Genomic DNA, 19,388 nt, shown 5'->3' with positions numbered 1-19,388 from the left:
CATCCGCCATGACCAGGGCCTCCAAGCCCTCCGTTTTGTCCTCTCCCGACGTCCCCAACAGTACCCTTCCACCGACACTCTCATTCGTTTGGCCGAACTGGTCATCACCCTTAACAATTTCTCCTTCGAATCCTCCCACTTCCTCCAGACCAAAGGGGTAACCATGGGCACACGTATGGGCCCCAGCTATGCCTGTCTCTTTGTTGGCTACATAGAACAGTTGATCTTCTGTAATTACACCGGCACCACTCCCCACCTCTTCCTCCACTACATTGATGACTGCATTGGCGCCACCTCATGCTCCCACGAGGTGGTTGAGCAATTCATCAACTTCACCAACACATTCCACCCTGACCTTAAATATACCTGGACCATCTCTGACACCTCCCTCCCCTTCCTGGACCTCTCCATCTCCATTAATGACGACCGACTTGACACTGACATTTTTTACAAACCCGACTCCCATAGCTACCTGGATTACACCACTTCCCACCCTACCTCTTGCACAAATGCCATCCCGTATTCCTAATTCCTCCGCCTCTGCCGTATTTGCTCCCAGGAGGACCAGTTCCACCACAGAACACACCAGATGGCCTCCTTCGTTAGAGACCGCAATTTCCCTTCCCATGTGGTTAAACATGCCCTCCAACGCATCTCGTCCACATCCTGCACCTCCGCCCTCAGACCCCACCCCTCCAACTGTAACAAGGACAGAACGCCCCTGGTGCTCACTGTCCACCCTACCAACCTTCGCATCAACCAAATAATCCGCCAACATTTCTGCCACCTCCAAAAAGATCCCACCACCAGGGATATATTTCCCCACCCACCCCTTTCCGCCTTCTGCAAAACCGCTCCCTCCGTGACTACCTGGTCAGGTCCACGCCCCCTACAACCCACCCTCCCATCCTGGCACCTTCCCCTGCCACCGCAGGAATTGCAAAACTGCGCCCACACCTTTTTTTTTTTAGATTAGATTAGATTACAGTGTGGAAACAGGCCCTTCGGCCCAACAAGTCCACACCGACCCGCCGAAGCGAAACCCACCCATACCCCTGCATTTACCCCTTACCTAACACTACGGGCAATTTAGTATGGCCAATTCACCTGACCTGCACATCTTTGGACTGTGGGAGGAAACCGGAGCACCCGGAGGAAACCCACGCAGACACGGGGAGAACGTGCAAACTCCACACAGTCAGTCGCCTGAGTCGGGAATTGAACCCGGGTCTCTGGCGCTGCGAGGCAGCAGTGCTAACCACTGTGCCACCGTGCCGCCCAATGAACTGGCCCGAACAGTGTGGAAACAACTCCACACCGACCCGCCGAAGCACAATCCACACAGACCCATTCCCCTACATTTACCCCTTCACCTACCACTACGGGCAACTTAACTTAACCTGCCTCACCTCCATCCAAGGCCCTAAAGGAGACTTCCACATCCATCAAAGTTTTACCTGCACATCCACCAATATCATTTATTGCATCCGTTGCTCCCGATGCAGTCTCCTCTACATTGGGGAGACTGGACGCCTCCTAGCAGAGCGCTTTAGGGATCATCTCCGGGACACCCACACCAATCAACCACTTCGCCCTGTGGCCCAACATTTCAACTCCCCCTCCCACTCTGCCGAGGACATGGAGGTCCTGGGCCTCCTTCACCGCTGCTCCCTCACCACCAGACACCTGGAGGAAGAACGCCTCATCTTCCGCCTCGGAACAATTCAACCCCAGGGCATCAATGTGGACTTCAACAGTTTCCTCATTTCCCCTTCCCCCACCTCACCCGAGTTCCAAACTTCCAGCTCAGCACTGTCCCCATGACTTGTCCTACCTGCCTATCTTCTTTACCACCTATCCACTCCACCTTCCTCCCTGACCTATCACCTTCATCCCCTCCTCCACTCACCTATTGTACTCCATGCTACATTCTCCCGACCCCTACCCTCCTCTAGCTTATCTCTCCACGCTTCTTCATGGAGTGCCGTCACTAGCGGTGTTCCGCAAGGATCTGTTTTGGGACCATTGCTGTTTGTCATTTTTATAAATGACCTGGAAGAGGGGTTAGAAGGTTGGATGAGCAAGTTTGCGGATGATACGAAAGTCGGAGGAGTTGTTGACAGTGAGGAAGGATGTGGCAGGTTACAGCAGGATATAGAGAAGCTGCAGAGCTGGGCAGAAAGGTGGCAAATGGAATTCAATGTAGCTAAGTGTGAGGTGATTCACTTTGGGAAGAATAACAAAAAGATGGGGTACTGGGCTAATGGTCGGATACTTGGTAGTGTGGATGAGCAGAGGGATGTTGGTGTCCATGTACACAGATCTCTGAAAGTTGCCACTCAGGTAAATAGTGCGGTGAGGAAGGCATATGGCGTACTGGCTTTTATTGGTAGAGGAATTGAGTTCCGGAGTCCTGAGGTCATGATGCAGTTGTATAAGACTCTGGTGCGGCCGCATCTGGAATATTGTGTGCAGTTTTGGTCGCCATACTATAGGAAGGATGTGGAGGCACTGGAACGGGTGCAGAGGAGGTTTACCAGGATGTTGCCTGGTATGGAAGGAAGATCGTATGAGGAAAGACTGAGACACTTGGGGCTGTTTTCATTAGAGAAAAGAAGGTTTAGGGGTGACTTGATTGAGGTGTACAAGATGATTAGGGGGTTAGATAGGGTTGACAGTGTGAACCTTTTCCCGCGTATGGAGTCGGGTATTACAAGGGGGCATAGCTTTAAATTAAGGGGGGGTAGATATAGGACTGAAGTTAGGAGTAGGTTCTTCACTCAGCGAGTCGTAAGTTCATGGAATGCCCTGCCAGTAGCAGTGGTGGACTCTCCCTCTTTATCGGCATTTAAACGGGCATTGTATAGGTATATGGAGGATAGTGGGCTAGTATAGGTTAGGTGGGCTTGGATCGGCACAACATCGAGGGCCAAAGGGCCTGTACTGCGCTGTATTCTTCTATGTTCTATGCTTCAGGCTCTCTGCCTTTATTCCTGATGAAGGGCTTTTGCCCGAAACGTTGATTTTACTGCTCCTCGGATGCTGCCTGAACTGCTGTGCTCTTCCAGCACCACTAATCCAAAATCTGGTTTCCAGCATCTGCAGTCATTGTTTTTACCTAATACCTTTCACAACCTTTTTGAACTCAGATAAAATGTAATTGAGGGAGGGGTTACAGAAAGTAGTCACATTACTCCATTTACAATATTTTGTGTGAATGCTATACAATATTGACTGACTAGCTTCTATAGTCAGCACTGCTCAATGGTAGCAATTTTGTCAATGCGGCCATGGGTTCAACTTCCAATTCAGAGCTTTGAGCACATGAATCCTAGCTGACATTACTGTATTGTAGTAATGGAGCACTGCAATCTTGGAAGTGCAACTTTTCATATAAATTGTTAAACCATATCAGTCAGATAGTTGAAAAAAATCCCACATCTGTATCTGGATAAAAAGAAAAGGAAGGGGATGGCACACAGAAGTTATCCTTCAACCATAGCAATTGAGAGGTTAGCCAGGCAAGAACCTCATTACTTTTGGCCATATCCCACAAAAACAAAGTATTTGCTCCATTTCCCTACAGCGCTTCCAAAATATTCTCCAGTTTAAGGGGCGGGGGGGGGGGGGGGGGGGGGGGGGGGGGGGGGGCGGGTTCCAATCATACTGCCACTTGGCAACATGATCCAAAGTTGTATTATTTATCACATCTACAGAGAGGATACCTTCAGCTTTACCTAACCACCAACTCTTACTATTTCACTGCTGATAAAAACTATTAGACTGCTTTACGAACATCCAGGACTGGATGAGAGGAAATTCCTTCAACTATACACTTGGAAGACTGAAGCCATTGATTTGTGTAAGCACTCCAAACCCCACCCCTCTTCGTGGCAAGAGACTAAGATTAAGCCAATCTGTTTGCAACTTTGATATCACATTTGATGAGTTTGACCACATATTTCAAATAGTGTATATCCTCATGCATGCAAGCGTTGCAAAGTTGTCAAAATTGTTGATGTTTGCAGCGATGGCCTTTTCAAATTAATGCATCTTATTTTTCTTTCTTGCAGTGCTTTAGTCGATAGGTGGTTGTTATGGGGGACTTTAACTTTCCTGATATTAATTGGGAAAGCTATAGCTCAAGTTCGTTAGATGGGTCAGTGTTTGTCCAATGTGTGCAGGAGGGTTTCCTGACACAATATGTAGATAGGCCAACAAGAGGTGAGGCCATACTGGATTTGGTTCTGGGTAATGAACCAGACCAGGTGTTAGAATTAGAGGTAGGTGAGCACTTTGGGGACAGTGACCACAATTCGGTGACCTTTACTCTAGTGATGGAGAGGGATAAGTGTGCACTACAGGGCAAGAGCTATAGATGGGGGCAGGGAAATTATGATGCTGTGAGGCATGACTTAGGATGTGTGGCCTGGAAAAGTAAGCTTCAAGGCAAGGGTGTAATTGATATGTGGAGCTTGTTCAAGGAGCAACTATTGAGTGTCCTTGATAAGTATGTGCCCGTCAGGCAGGGAGGAAAGGGTCGTGTGAGGGAGCCGTGGTTTAATAAGGAATTGGAATCCCTTGTTAAATGGAAGAGGGCGGCCTATGTAAAGATGAGGCGTGAAGGTTCAATTGGGGCGATTGAGAGTTATAAGGTAGCCAGGAAGGACCTGAAGAGAGAGCTAAGAGCAGCAAGGAGGGGACATGAAAGGTCCTTAGTTGGTAGGATTAGGGAAAACCCTAAGGCTTTCTATAGGTATGTCAGGAATAAAAGAATGACTAGGGTAGGAATAGGTCCAGTCAAGGATAGTAGTGGGAAGTTGCGTGTGGAGGCTGAAGAGATTGGGAGACACTGAATGAATACTTTTCGTCAGTATTCAATTAGGAACAGGACATTGTTGTCAATGTGAGTACTGAGTCACAATTAAGTAGAATGGATGGCTTTCAGGTATGTAGAGAAGAGGTGTTGGAAATTCTGGAAAGGGTGAAAATAGATAAGTCCCCTGGGCCTGATGGCATTTATCCTAGGATTCTCTGGGAAGCAAGGGAGGAGATTGCAGAGCCATTGGCCTTGATTTTTATGTCCTCGTTGTCTACAGGAGTAGTGCCAGAAGATTGGAGGCTAGCAAATGTGGTTCCCTTGTTCAAGAAGGGGAGTAGGGATAACCCTAGTAACTATAGGCCGGTGAGTCTCACTTCTGTTGTGGGCAAAATCTTAGAGAGAATTGTAAGGGATAGGATTTATGAACATCTGGCTAGGAATAATGTGATCAAGGATAGTCAGCATGGTTTTGTGAAGGGCAGGTCGTGCCTCACAAACCTTATTGAATTCTTAGAGAAGGTGACTAAGGAGGTGGACGAGCGTAAAGTGGTAGATGTGGTGTATATGGATTTTAGTAAGGCGTTTGATAAGGTTCCCCATGGTAGACTACTGCAAAAAATACAGAGATATGGCATTGAGGGTGAGTTGGAGGTTTGGATTAGGAGTTGGCTGGCTGGAAGAAGACAGAGGGTAGTAGTTGATGGCAAAGGTTCATCTTGGAGTGCCGTCACTAGCGGTGTTCCGCAAGGATCTGTTTTGGGACCATTGCTGTTTGTCATTTTTATAAATGACCTGGAGGAGGGGTTAGAAAGTTGGGTGAGCAAGTTTGCGGATGATACGAAAGTCGGAGGAGTTGTAGACAATGAGGAAGGATGTGGCAGGTTACAGCGGGATATAGATAAGCTGCAGAACTGGGCAGAAAGGTGGCAAATGGAGTTCAATGTAGCTAAGTGTGAGGTGATTCACTTTGGTAAGAGTAATAAAAAGATGGGGTACTGGGCTAACAGTCAGATACATGGTAGTGTGAATGAGCAGAGGGATCTTGGTGTCCATGTGCACAAATCTTTGAAAGTTGCCACCCAGGTAAATAGTGCGGTGAAGAAGGCATATGGCGTACTGGCTTTTATTGGTAGAGGAATTGAGTTCCGGAGTACTGAGGTCATGTTGCAGTTGTATAAGACTCTGGTGCGGCCACATCTGGAGTATTATGTGCAGTTTTGGTCGCCATACTATAGGAAGGATGTGGAGGCACTGGAACGGGTGCAGAGGTGGTTTACCAGGATGTTGCCTGGTATGGTAGAAAGATCATATGAGGAAAGGCTGAGGCACTTGGGGTTGTTTTCATTGGAGAAAAGAAGGCTTAGGGGTGACTTGATTGAGGTGTACAAGATGATTAGGGGTTTAGATAGGGTCGACAGTGAGAATCTTTTTCCTCGTATGGAGTCAGCTATTACAAGGGGGCATAGCTTTTCATTAAGGGGGGGTAGGTATAGGACAGATGTTAGGGGTAGGTTCTTTACTCAGCGAGTCGTAAGTTCATGGAATGCCCTGCCAGTAGCAGTGGTGGACGCTCCCTCATTATGGGCATTTAAGCGGGCATTGGATAGACATATGGAGGATAGTGGGCTAGTGTAGGTTAGGTGGGCTTGGATCGGCGCAACATCGAGGGCCGAAGGGCCTGTACTGCGCTGTATTCTTCTATGTTCTATGAATAATTCCTTGTATCATGCACATCTACTGCACGATGGCTCAGTAGTTAGCATTGCTGCCTCACAAGCACCAGGGACCCGGGTTCCATTCCAGCCTCGTGTGACTGTCTGTGTGGAGTGTGCACGTTCTTGCCACGTCTGCTTGGGTTTCCTGCAGGTGTTCCGATTTCGCCATCGTCCACAGATGTGCAGGTTAGGTGAATTGCCCATAGCGTTCAGTGATATGTAGGTTAGTCATTGGAAATGTAGAGTAATAGGGTGGGGAATAGGTCTGGGTGGGACCTTTGGAGGGTCAGTGTGGACTTGTCAGGCCAAATGGCCTGTTTCCACACTGTAAGGATTCTATGATAATCAATAAATTACTGGTGAAATCATATTTATTCAAGACTATTTCAAACATAAAAGGGCATTGGAATTGTACAAATTAGTTAGAGCAGTTTGCAGGGCTAATTTATTTTTGCATTATGAGATGGGTGTTGCTGACACAATACCAGTATTTGTCATCCATCCTCAGATCCTCTTAGGAGGCATTCAAATCATTGTGGAAGTTCAAAGAGCTTTCAAACATCTTGAAAACACTAACTATTATATGTAGCAGTCTGTAAGTGATTTATGCTCTTCCATAAATGTCAAATTGGTTTAATTTTGTACATAAGTGTGTTTTGGTGAAACAGATTTTCCCATTTATCACTATTCTTTCAAGCATAAACCTTTAAAACCTCAGTACAATAGTTGAAACGATCATAAGTTGTTTAGAGCTTGGAAAGACTGATAACATGTTCAAATCACCTCAATGACTTTCTGATCCTTACTGTCCTTCAACAGTTTAGGAAAATAGGGATAGGCCATTCGCCCCCTTGAGTCTTTTCCACGATTTTCAATCCTCAAAACCACATTCCTTTGATATCTTCATATCACTTGATGGCATTAATAATTAGAAATTTATCAGTCTCTGTCTTGAACTTACTGAATGATTGAGCTTCCACAGTTCCCTGAAACTGAGATTTTCAAAGATTTTCCATCCTAAGATAACAAGTCCCGTCTTATCTTGGTCTTAAATGGTTTATCTTTTGCTCCAACATGGATTCCCCCCCTAAAAGTTTTAGACATCACAGCCATTGTGATCTACATTATATCCCTGAGAGAATTGTCTATGTTTAAGATTTCTTCATTCTACACTACAAAAAAAAAAGAAATCTCCTCAATCTTTCAAAAAACCAAAAGAACTGTGGATGCTGAAAACATGAAATGAAACATAAATTGCTGGAAAATCTCAGCAGATCTGGCAGCATCTGTGGAGACAAATTAGAGTTAATGTTTCAGGTTCAGTGACTCTTGTTCAGAGCTGTTGCTGCTCATCAATGTATTATTTGCATAACACTTAAACGGAGGCACAATGCTTTTTCCCTGGGAAAGATAAGGAAATCATTTAGGCGGGATGATTAAACACAAGGCCCAAGACATTCCTTTTTAAGGCTGTTTTGAAAAGTGGGAAGTGATATAGCAAAGCAGAGAGATTCAATAAACTAATTCCACAGGCACAAAAGCCTCAACATGAACATTCCGAATAAAAATTAAGGTTGAAAGGAGGAGACGGCATATAGACCCAAGTCAGAGTAACAAGTTAAAAACAGTGATTTTGAGCTGCAAGAGGTTGCAGTGCAATCATGGATAGATTTGCAAACAACAATTCTTAAAGCAATGCACACAGGTGCAAAAAGCTAGTGGAAATTGAGTGATGAAAAGGAAGCCAAGTGAACAGATAGATAATGTAAATACAAGGTAATTTGGGAGTTGGAGAACATGTGAAACTGGAAATATGTCAGAGGGGTTTTGGATAGTGGAGTGACTGATTGTATTAAAGATTGCAGAAAGATAAATTGTCACCTGGTCTGAAATAGGCGGAATATCACTGATTTTAACCCCAGCATTCTTTGGTACATAAATTATGATGGAAGAATAAGGCAACAAAGTTAATAGTAATTACATGTTTAAGAGCCTTCGAAAGGTAAGTAGAGATTTGTGATAGGTGAAGGAATGTGGTATGAAAATTTTAAGCATGTAGTTAGGAATAGCATTTTGCAGGTTTGTTAAAGAATATCCATAATGAAAAATGTTGAAAGGTGGGCAAAGTAACAATGACAAAAAAAATGACAAATTATATCACCCAGCATCATTTTGAGTGGCAGATCAGGCTCAATGTGCTTAATGGCCTATTTCTGCTGAAGCTATGAATATGGAACCTGTACCAACAAGGTACTATTGTTAGTAATTCAGGAATTACATATACAAATAGATCTTAAATGGCTAAGTATACAATTGAGCCGGAAATATTTAAAACTTTGCAATGATATGAGACAAGATAAAACACTCTTTGGACCTTTGAACAAGCTACAATCCCTTATCAAAGCCAATAATTCTGTCATAAACCCGGAAATCAAAACAATTAACAGTTTGATTGAAAAAGATCAAATCTGCCAATGAAGGTACTGTGATGAATTATGAGTGGTCACCAATAAGTTTTTATTGCAATCACACAGCATTCTGACATGGACCTGTATCATTGTTTGAGCAATATACTGGGGTCAATATCCTGGAATTCTCCATTAACAGAGCACCTTCAGTACATGATTTCATTGTTTCAATGAGAAGTTCCACAACAACGTCTGAGGATAACAATTCATGAATCTGTACCATTCTTATCGCAGGTATTAAAACCAAATCTATTGATTGAAATGTTAAGTGGCATGATGTCCTTATTCTAGCACACTGCCAATCAGTACATTCAATACATGTTGCTAAAACAGTGATTTATGTATTTAATAAAATATTTGTGGCAAATATCATTTGGAGAAAATATACAAAGGTTCACTAATTTACGAACATCCGACTTATGAATGCGTGTATTTACGAATGCAATCACCTGCATAGATTTCAAATTTAAAAATCTGACACGTACATTTTCTATATATGCTGCTTTTCATTTTCCTGAACCATGTTCTGACTTGCAAACAAATTGATTTGCAAATAGACTCCAGAACAGAACCTGTATTCTTATTTTCCAAAAAAAAACTTACTGTGTTGGTTCCTAAAAGCTTCAGATTGAGATTTTGCATGTTGTAAATATGATTCAAAGTCTTCTTCAACTGTCTCACTACACAGAACAGGGTAGAAAAGTAAAACAATCCATTTAGTTATGTGCACTGAAGTGCCTATTTTTAGATATTTGACAAACAGGGAAGTCTGACAAAAACTGTACAAGGCATTAGTCAGACCATGCCTGGAATATGGAGAGCTGTTTTGGTCCAAGGAAAGATATATTGACATTGAAGGTGACCCAGACAAGGCTCACTAGGCTAATACAAGGGGAGGATTCTGGATCAGTGGTGCTGGAAGAGCACAGCAATTCAGGCAGCATCCGAGGACAGGCAAAATCGACGTTTCGGGCAAAAGCCCTTCATCAGGAATAAAGGCAGAGAGCCTGAAGCGTGGAGAGATAAGCTAGAGGAGGGTGGGGGTGGGGAGAGAGTGGCATAGAGTACAATAGGTGAGTGGGGAAGGAGATGAAGGTGATAGGTCAGGGAGGAGAGGGTGGAGTGGATAGGTGGAAAAGGAGCTGGGCAGGTCGGACAAGTCCGGACAGGTCAGGGGATCGAGTTTCTGGAGGTTAGAAACTAGGATGAGGTGGGGGAAGGGGAAATGAGGAAACTGTTGAAATCCACATTGATGCCCTGGGGTTGAAGTGTTCCAAGGCGGAAGATGAGGCGTTCTTCCTCCAGGCGTCTGGTGGTGAGGGAGCGGCGGTGGAGGAGGCCCAGCACCTCCATATCCTCGGCAGAGTGGGAGGGGGAGTTGAAATGTTGAGCCACTGGGCGATTTGGTTGATTGGTGCGGGTGTCTCGGAGATGTTCCCTAAAGCGCTCTCCTAGGAGGCGCCCAGTCTCCCCAATGTAGAGGAGACCGCATCGGGAGCAACGGATACAATAGATGATATTATTGGATGTGCAGGTAAAACTTTGATGGATGTGGAAAGCTCCTTTGGGGCCTTAGATAGAGGTGAGGGAGGAGGTGTGGGCGCAGGTTTTACAGTTCCTGCGGTGGCAGGGGAAAGTGCCAGGATGGGAGGGTGGGTCGTAGGGGGGCGTGGACCTGACCAGGTAGTCACGGAGGGAACGGTCTTTGCGGAAGGCGGATAGGGGTGGGGAGGGAAATATATCCCTGGTGGTGGGGTCTGTTTGGAGGTGGCGGAAATGTCGGCGGATGATTTGGTTTATGCGAAGGTTGGTAGGGTGGAAGGTGAGCACCAGGGACGTTCTGTCCTTGTTGCGGTTGGAGGGGTTGGGTCTGAGGGCGGAGGTGCGGGATGTGGATGAGATGCGTTGGACGGCATCTTTGACCACGTGGGAAGGGAAATTGCGGTCTCTACAGAAGGAGGCCATCTGGTGTGTTCTATGGTGGAACCGCTCCTCCTGGGAGCAGATACGGCGGAGGCGGAGGAATTGGGAATACGGGATGGCATTTTTGCAAGAGGTAGGGTGGGAAGAGGTGTAATCCAGGTAGCTGTGGGAGTCGGTGGGTTTGTAGAAGATGTCAGTGTCAAGTCGGTCGTCACTGATGGAGATGGAGAGGTCCAGGAAGGGGAGGGAGGTGTCAGAGATGGTCCAGGTAAATTTAAGGTCAGGGTGGAATGTGTTGGTGAAGTTGATGAATTGCTCAACCTCCTCGCGGGAGCACGAGGTGGCGCCAATGCAGTCATCAATGTAGCGGAGGAAGAGGTGGGGAGTGGTGCCGGTGTAATTACGGAAGATCAACTGCTCTACGTAGCGAACAAAGAGACAGGCATAGCTGGGGCCCATACGTGTGCCCATGGCTACCCCTTTGGTCTGGAGGAAGTGGGAGGATTCAAAGGCGAAATTGTTAAGGGTGAGGACCAGTTCGGCCAAACGAATGAGAGTGTCGGTGGAAGGGTACTGTTGGGAACGTCTGGAGAGGAAAAAACGGAGGGCTTGGAGGCCCTGGTCATGGCGGATGGAGGTGTAGAGGGATTGGATATCCATGGTGAAGATGAGGCGTTGGGGGCCGGGGAAACGGAAGTCTTGGAGGAGGTGGAGGGCGTGGGTGGTGTCTCGAACGTATGTGGGGAGTTCCTGGACTAGGGGGGATAGGACAGTGTCGAGGTAGGTAGAGATGAGTTCAGTGGGGCAGGAGCATGCTGAGACAATGGGTCGGCCAGGGTGGTCAGGCTTGTGGATCTTGGGAAGGAGGTAGAATCGGGCAGTGCGGGGTTCCCGGACTATGAGGTTGGAAGCTGTGGGTGGGAGATCTCCTGAGGTGATGAGGTTCTGTATGGTCTGGGAGATGATGGTTTGGTGATGGGGGGTGGGGTCATGGTCAAGGGGGCGGTAGGAAGAGTTATCCTCGAGTTGGCGTTTGGCTTCAGCGATGTAGAGGTCAGTGCGCCAGACTACCACTGCGCCCCCTTTGTCCGCTGGCTTGATGGTGAGGTCAGGATTGGAGCAGAGGGATTGGAGGGCTGCGCGTTGTGAGGGTGAGAGGTTGGAGTGGGGGAGGGGGGTCGACAGGTTGAGGCGGTTAATGTCCCGGCAGCAGTTGGAAATGAAGAGGTCGAGGGCAGGTAATAGGCCAGCGCGGGGTGTCCAGGTGGATGCAGTGTGTTGGAGGTGGGCGAAGGGGTCCTCGGAAGGTGGGCGGGAGTCCTGATTGTGAAAGTAAGCTCGGAGGCGGAGGCGACGGAAGAATTGTTCGATGGCAATACAAGGGGAGGACTGTCTTATGAGAAGTTGAATAGGTTGGGGGGATATTCAATGGACTTAAGAATGACAGGTGACCTTATTGTAAGCATATTCTTAGGGGCATGATAGATTTGGAGAGGTTGTTTCCCCTTGTGGGAGAGCAAAGGGCCTTACCTCAGTCAATCTGTGGAACATGTTACTGTGGAACATGTTACTGCTGGGAACTGTTGAAGCTGGGTCATTTGGCATTTTCAAGGCTAAGGTTTAACTAGTAAGGGAATTAAGGGTTATGGGGGAAAAGCACAAAGGAGTTGAGGATTATCAGATCAGCTATGATCTTATTGAATGCTGGCCGCAGTGATAGATTAAATAAGTGGGCAAAATAATAGCAGACAGAACACAATGTATAACAATAAGATCATCCATTTTAGACAAAAAGGTAATGTGAATACTTCCTAAATGGTGAACGTTAAGAGCTGTGGATGGAAAGAAATTTGAGATCCAAGTACAGAAATCACTCGACAGGAACAAAAATAATTTAAAAGGATAATGGATTTGGGCATTTGTATTCAGTTAAGGGGTGGAAGCCGTGTTACAACTTCACAGAGGTCTGGCTAGACTCCATCTGGAACAGTTTTGGGCAACAACCCTCAGCAAGAATACAGAAGACTTGGAGAGGAGCTAGCACAGAATTACCACAACAATGCCAGAGTTAAGAGAGTTAAGTTTTAAGGAAAGGTTGCAGAAATTAGGTTATACTCTTGAATAAAGGTGAGGAGGAACACTGGGCAGATTCACTACATTTCAAGAAGCAAGAACTGCTTTTTATCCCCTGAACCAGCACAGATGGACTTGTATCTATTCAAACTTATTTATTCAAATTACAAGGGATTTACAACCACACAGCAATCTTTCACAACAACTGTGAAGTGGAAGCTTAGATGACACAATTAATTAAGTAGTTATAGGCAAGTTAATTGACCACTGAATATGTTACAAGGATACCAAACAGAACCAGGAAACAACTGATATTTTTCTTCCTTAAAACACTCTGATGTCAAATACTGCCACTAATCGACTTAGCTCATTGATTGTTGTAAGGTTCAGTTGTTAACTATTCCAGCCAAGAGCACAGCTTGGGAACATGCATGCCAGCTAGCTTCTGCTATTTTTTTGTAACTCCCATATGCTTTGCCATTTTAAGGTCTTGGGGAAAATAATCGTCCAAAAGAAATAACTGGAATTCATAATATGTACTACAGTTGGTTCCACTACAACATGCATTTCTTCAACACAAATTGGCTATAATGCAATTGAACAATTTAGACCATTATTTGTAGAACACTAACTTCCCTCACCTGTATTGGCTATAACACGATTCTGGTCCCATTGGTTTAAATGGTGCTGCTATTACACTATTTTCTTTTAATGCAGGATTGCATGGGAATGGAACTATCATACCAGAACAGACTGTACAAATAATTCTTAATCCTTATTTTACAAAAATTAAAAGATAAACATTTACAATATCTATTAATTATAGATATAATTGGAGCAGTTGCAAATAAAAAATACTTTAAACTTTAATACAAAAAAACTCACCTTTTTTGCTGATCAGAGCTTGAAGCAGACTTGGTCCTCTGTTTCACCTTTTGCAGCCTTTGTTGCTATAAAGCACACACATAGATTAACTAATTATCTTTAGTTCATTCGTTACTATTACTTTATTTTTTAGACCAGAAGCTGGAAGATGAAGCAAGATGCAAAATATACAAGGTTTAACTTGCAGGTAGAGCCTCCATCAAGGTGGCCTTAAATAAAAAACATGAGTAGTAAAGCAGAAAGCAAACTACCAAGGGAGGAAAAGTATTGAGCAGAAACTCTTGCAAAATATTTCCAAAATAAAATATTTTTTCATTTCCTGCCTCAGGATCAAGTATCATACCAGAGCTAATCTTGAAATACTCCTAATGCAGTCGTGAAAACAGGCAAAATATGTATTTATATCAGATCAGTGAGCTACTCACTAAAATAAACAGATTGAACTGCAATTTAATTTCTTAAACAACATTTAAAAAATTTTTAAAAAACTTCAAATAGGTTATTGCAATATTACCCAGGTGTATTGACCAAATGACTTCAGGATGTAAATAACTTACTTTTATATCAAAAACAAGGAACCATAGATTCCTGACATCTGAAAAACAATTTCTGGAGAAACTCAGCAAGTCTGGCAACATCTAGACAAAAAAAGTGTTAACGTTGAGTCCAGTGACCCTTCTAAAGAACTGGAGTTCAGAACTTCTACTTTCTTGCCACAGATGCTTTCAGAGCTGCTAACTTTTTCCAGCAATTTGTTTTTAATTTTATATAACATCTTGAAAATACGGAAATGCTTAAGGAGCTTCACATAGGAGTGGACATCGAGCCAGAGAGAATAATTGTCAAAAGCTTGCACAAAGAGATAGCTTTCAATAGGGATCTTACCGATGAGAGTCAAAAACACAGATGGCGATTTAGGGAGAGAGGTTAAAAACAATGACTGCAGATGCTGGAAACCAGATTCTGGATCAATGGTGCTGGAAGAGCACAGCAATTCAGGCAGCATCGAGGAGCTTCAGCAAAATCGACGTTTCAGGATGAAGGGCTTTTGCCCGAAACGTCGATTTTGCTGAAGCTCCTCGATGCTGCCTGAATTGCTGTGCTCTTCCAGCACCATTGATCCAGATTTAGGGAGCGAGCTCAGTGTCAGTAAGACCAAATGTCAATAATGGGACAAAAGAGTAACAAATGCATAAGGCCAGAAATGAAGCACTGTAATTGGTTGATGATTGTACAGCTGGAGCAAGTTACAGGCAGAGGATGGGATGAGGAGCCCTCTGATGAAGGGATTTGAACTGAAAAGGACAGAGTCAAGACTTTACATTGAAATATAAAAAGGAAGAGGAATAGGCCATTCAGTTCTTCTAGCCAGCTCCAAAATTCAACACGATCATGGCTGATCATCCAACTCTGTCTCCTGTTCCTGCTTTCTCCCAATAAGCTTTAGCACTAGACATCTACCCCCTTTTTGAAAACATTCAATGTTTTATCCTCGACCGATTTCTGTGGCACAGAATACCACAGGCTCACCACACTCTGGGTGAAAAAAATTTTCATCTCAATCCTAAACTATCCTGTATCCTTAGAGTGTGATCTCTGGTTCTGGACATCCCAATCATTGGAAACATCCTTTTTTGTCCTGTTAGAATGTTATTGGTTTCTATAATTACCTTTCATTCTTCTAAACTCCAGTGAAAATACTCCTAACAGAGCCAATCTCTCTCCGTAGGTCAGTCCTGCCATCCCAGGAATCATTCAGGTAAAGCTCTGTGACACTCCCTCCATAGACAGAGCATCCTTCCACATATAAGGAGGCCAAAACAGGTGTGGTCTCACTAGGGCCCTATATAATTACAGCATGACATCCCTGCTCCTGTACTTGAACCCAGTCACTATGAAGGCTAACATACCACTTGCCTTCATCACTGCCTGTTGTACCTACATGCTTACTTTTAGGGACTTCTATACAAGCACTCCCAACTCCTGTTGCACTTCTTGCTTTCCAAATTTGTTACAGATAACAATCGGCCTTCCTGTTTATGCCAAGGTGGATAACCTAATTAATCCACATTACTTCATTTGCCAATTTAGTCAAACTGTCCAAATCACAGTGAAGCATCTTTGCATTCTCCTCACATTTCACCCTCCCACCCAGCTTTCTGTCATCTGCAAACTTGATATTACATTGAGTTCCCTCATCTAAATCATGATATATTGTGAATAGCTAGCATCCAAAAATTGATCAATGTACCCCACTATTCACTGCCTGCCACTTGGAAAAAGACCGATTTCTCCTACTGTTTCCTGCCAACCAGTTCTTTATCCCGATCAGTACACTACCCCCAATCCCAAATGATTTAATTTTACACGCAAACCTCTTCTTATGTAGGCTCTTATCGAAAGCCTTCTGAAAATCTAAGCAAGCCACACTTACTGGCTACTCCTCAAACTTTTCTACTTAGATCCTCAAAAAAAAATTCAGTTGATTTGCCAAGCATTATTTTCCTTTTTGTAATTCCATGCTGACTTGGTCTGATACTGTCACTGTTCTCCTAGTGCTCTGCTACTAAATCTTTTTATAATGGACTCTCGCACTAGCCTCAATAATGATAATAGGGTATCTGGTCTATAATTCCCTGTTGTCTGCCTCTTTTTATAAATAATGGGGCTATATTAGCCACCCTCCAATCCATAATGACTTTTCTAGAGTCTATAGAATTTTGAAAGATGACCATCAATGCATCCATTATTTCAAGGGCCACTTCTTATAGTGTGGGGTGTAAATTATTGGTTTATAATCCCAATAATTTCCACAACACCAATCCCCTATTAATATTAATTTCCTTCTGTTCCTTTTCCTCATTACAGGGTGGTGTTCCCTAGCATTTGCGACATTATTTGTCTTCCCTTGTGAAGACAGAACCAAAATATGTATTTCTTGGTTTATCGTCTTTCTGTTCCCCATTATATAGTAAGGAACTTATATTTGTCTCCATTCGTCTTTTTATTTTCATATATCTATGTAAGCTCTAACAGTCAGTTTGATTAGATTCCCCACAGTGTGGAAACAGGCCTTTTGGCCCAACAAGTCCACATCGACCCTCCGAAGAGTAACCCACCCAGACCCATTTCCCTCTGACTAACGCACCTAACATTATGGGAAATTTAGCATGGCCAATTCACCTGACCTGCACATCTTTGGACTGTGGGACGAAACCGGAGCACCCGGAGGAAACCCACACAGACACGGGGAGATCATGCAAACTCCACACAGACAGTCGCCTGAGGCTGGAATTGAACCTGGGACCCTGATGCTGTGAGGCAGCAGTGCTAACCACTGAGCCACTGTGCCGTTTGTAAGTTATCTGCAAGTTTACCTGCAAGGTTACCCTCAATTTATACTTGCTGCCTGTTAATTTCTTAGGCTTCTTTTGCTGAAATCTAAACTGCTCCCAGCCCTCCGATGTGTTGCTTTTTTTGCCCAATTTGCATCCGCTCTCCAGTCAAGACTGTTTCATTATTGGAAAATTATTCATTTTTCCATGTGATTTTGTGGATGGAATCTTCTGCACTTATTTGCAGATTTTAGAAGGGTGGTTAAGGTTTCGGTATTAACTTCTCAATCTTTCGGGCAGGTCGGCTTTCCTGATGTCCTCTACATTTGTTAACATGTCATGAATACTCATCGACACTTTGGCTTGATGGAATTACTATCCTATCTCCCAAATTTGCACAGCATGTGTTCACAACTTGACCATACATGAGAGGCGCATACCTGGTGAGATAGTCATCTTCTCCAAATTCTGGAGTGTACAAACGTCAATTAACTTGCCTCCTTCAAAACCAAGCCACTTATCTGTACAAATGCTTACAGTTTAAGGAGTAAATCCTGATGAGGACAAGCAATTCAAGAAGTTTCAGTTGGAACGTAGTCTTGTTTGTTGTTGTTAGTCACTTGAGAGTAAGGGGTTAAGAAACCTTACCAAGCAAGCTGCCTCCCTGGTTTCCATACCAGCAACCTGGCCAGAATGGGCAGGGAAGCTCAAGCAAAAAGGTTCCGATCAGGGTGGATCAGGTAGGAAGAAACAAAATAGAAGAGATTGAATTAAAGGACCTTTATCAGAGGCACTGTGTCAATCTGGGGAATGGAGGAAGGAAACTGGGATGGACAGGACAGAATCAGTGTTAGGGGCAAGGGGACAAAGAGGTGAGGTCTGTAATGTTAGGTCAGGGAATGGAATGGAAGAATTAGTGAATTGGGGGGGAGAAAGAACAAGTGACTTGAATAACATTGGAGATGGGAGTCACATCAGGAAATAGTAGGATTATTAAGCAAGATAATGGTAAGGCTGATAGTCTTGTAGAAATTGAATACAGACCGACCATGCCAGAAGAAAGGAGAAAGCTATCTATAATACTGGTGAAAGAGACGGGAAGGTGGTAGGTGAAGCATAGTGTGAAGTCTGAACAAATCAAATTAAAACTTAACCACTGTCTTTCTCCTAAATCAATCTACAAAAGGCAGTCTTGTAAAGAATGCGTAACCCAAATGGGAGGGTCCCCAGTTCTGTTTGCACATGTTCTGGCACAGTGAAAAAAACACCCAAATGAGAGGTATCAAAACAGGAACTGAAAAATATTGTTGTGTGCTCAGTTAAGAACTTAGTACTGATAGGAAGGAGTAATTGCAGAATAAAGGTGTAGAAGCTCCATCAATTCCTAACATTAACATTTGAACCACATGCTGTGGTCTATTTAACTGAAAAAAGGACACTAAAGACTCATCAATAGTGGTGATGGTGGAAAGGCTTATGCTATGTGCAGCCGTGCATGAACATTCACTGACCCATGAATCTGAAGGTTAAAGTCATGCAACAAAACTGTAATACAGACAGGAGATTCCAAAGTTGCTGGGCTATATCACAGGGGGATCAAATACCAAGAGTCAGACTGCTTTTCATGCATGCAGCAATTGACTCAAAGTAAAGATCTGAGGCTCGATTTTACGCTAGATTTTACATTAAGGTATGTGGACAATCAGAGTTATGAGATGATTACGGTGCAGAGGGATTTCTGTCCTAAGGGGAACGTTTCCTTAAATGTTACAGTAGTTTGCTTGGCATAACTTTATTTGTTCCCTCTGCACTAAACATCTCCTATTACATTTCATAACCAAAGCATTATTACGTACAGACGTGGGATTATGTGGGAGCAGTGCTTACATGGCTCAAACCTCTATTTAAAGGGGCGTTCATGTAAGACAGAAATGTAGAGTGGCTAGCCTCTGCTGATTCGCTCACTTATGCTCCAGAACATGCCGAGAATACCAGCCTCTGCAGCACTCTCCATGCTACTTAACATGGCACACTTGTACACGTGGTACAAAGTGTAGCCCATAAGCAAAACGAATAACCAGAACCCTTATCAGACTAAAACAGAGTACAGGACTGTGCTCAAAATTACTATATTTGTTTAAAGTGCTAGTTCACACAGAAGGATGAC

General features: G+C 44.1%; 1 protein-coding gene across 2 annotated transcripts in view; it reads right to left on the bottom strand.

Annotated features, from left to right (window-relative positions):
- ap1ar (adaptor related protein complex 1 associated regulatory protein) overlaps positions 1-19,388 on the bottom strand; it is a 128,476-nt gene that overhangs the window by 13,360 nt on the left and 95,728 nt on the right. For both annotated transcript variants that reach the window (XM_043697636.2, XM_043697627.2), the window contains 2 exons: positions 13,887-13,951; positions 9,609-9,685 (listed from right to left, as the gene is read on the bottom strand). In XM_043697636.2, the coding sequence (XP_043553571.1) occupies positions 9,609-9,685; positions 13,887-13,951 (142 nt within the window). The remainder of the gene's footprint in view (positions 1-9,608; positions 9,686-13,886; positions 13,952-19,388) is intronic.

The sequence above is a fragment of the Chiloscyllium plagiosum genome, unplaced genomic scaffold (genome assembly GCF_037043375.1).
Source record: "Chiloscyllium plagiosum isolate Xiang-an unplaced genomic scaffold, Cpla_swu_hap1 HiC_scaffold_1, whole genome shotgun sequence".
Classification (NCBI taxonomy): domain Eukaryota; kingdom Metazoa; phylum Chordata; class Chondrichthyes; order Orectolobiformes; family Hemiscylliidae; genus Chiloscyllium; species Chiloscyllium plagiosum.
This window is presented reverse-complemented; position numbering and strand designations above follow the sequence as displayed.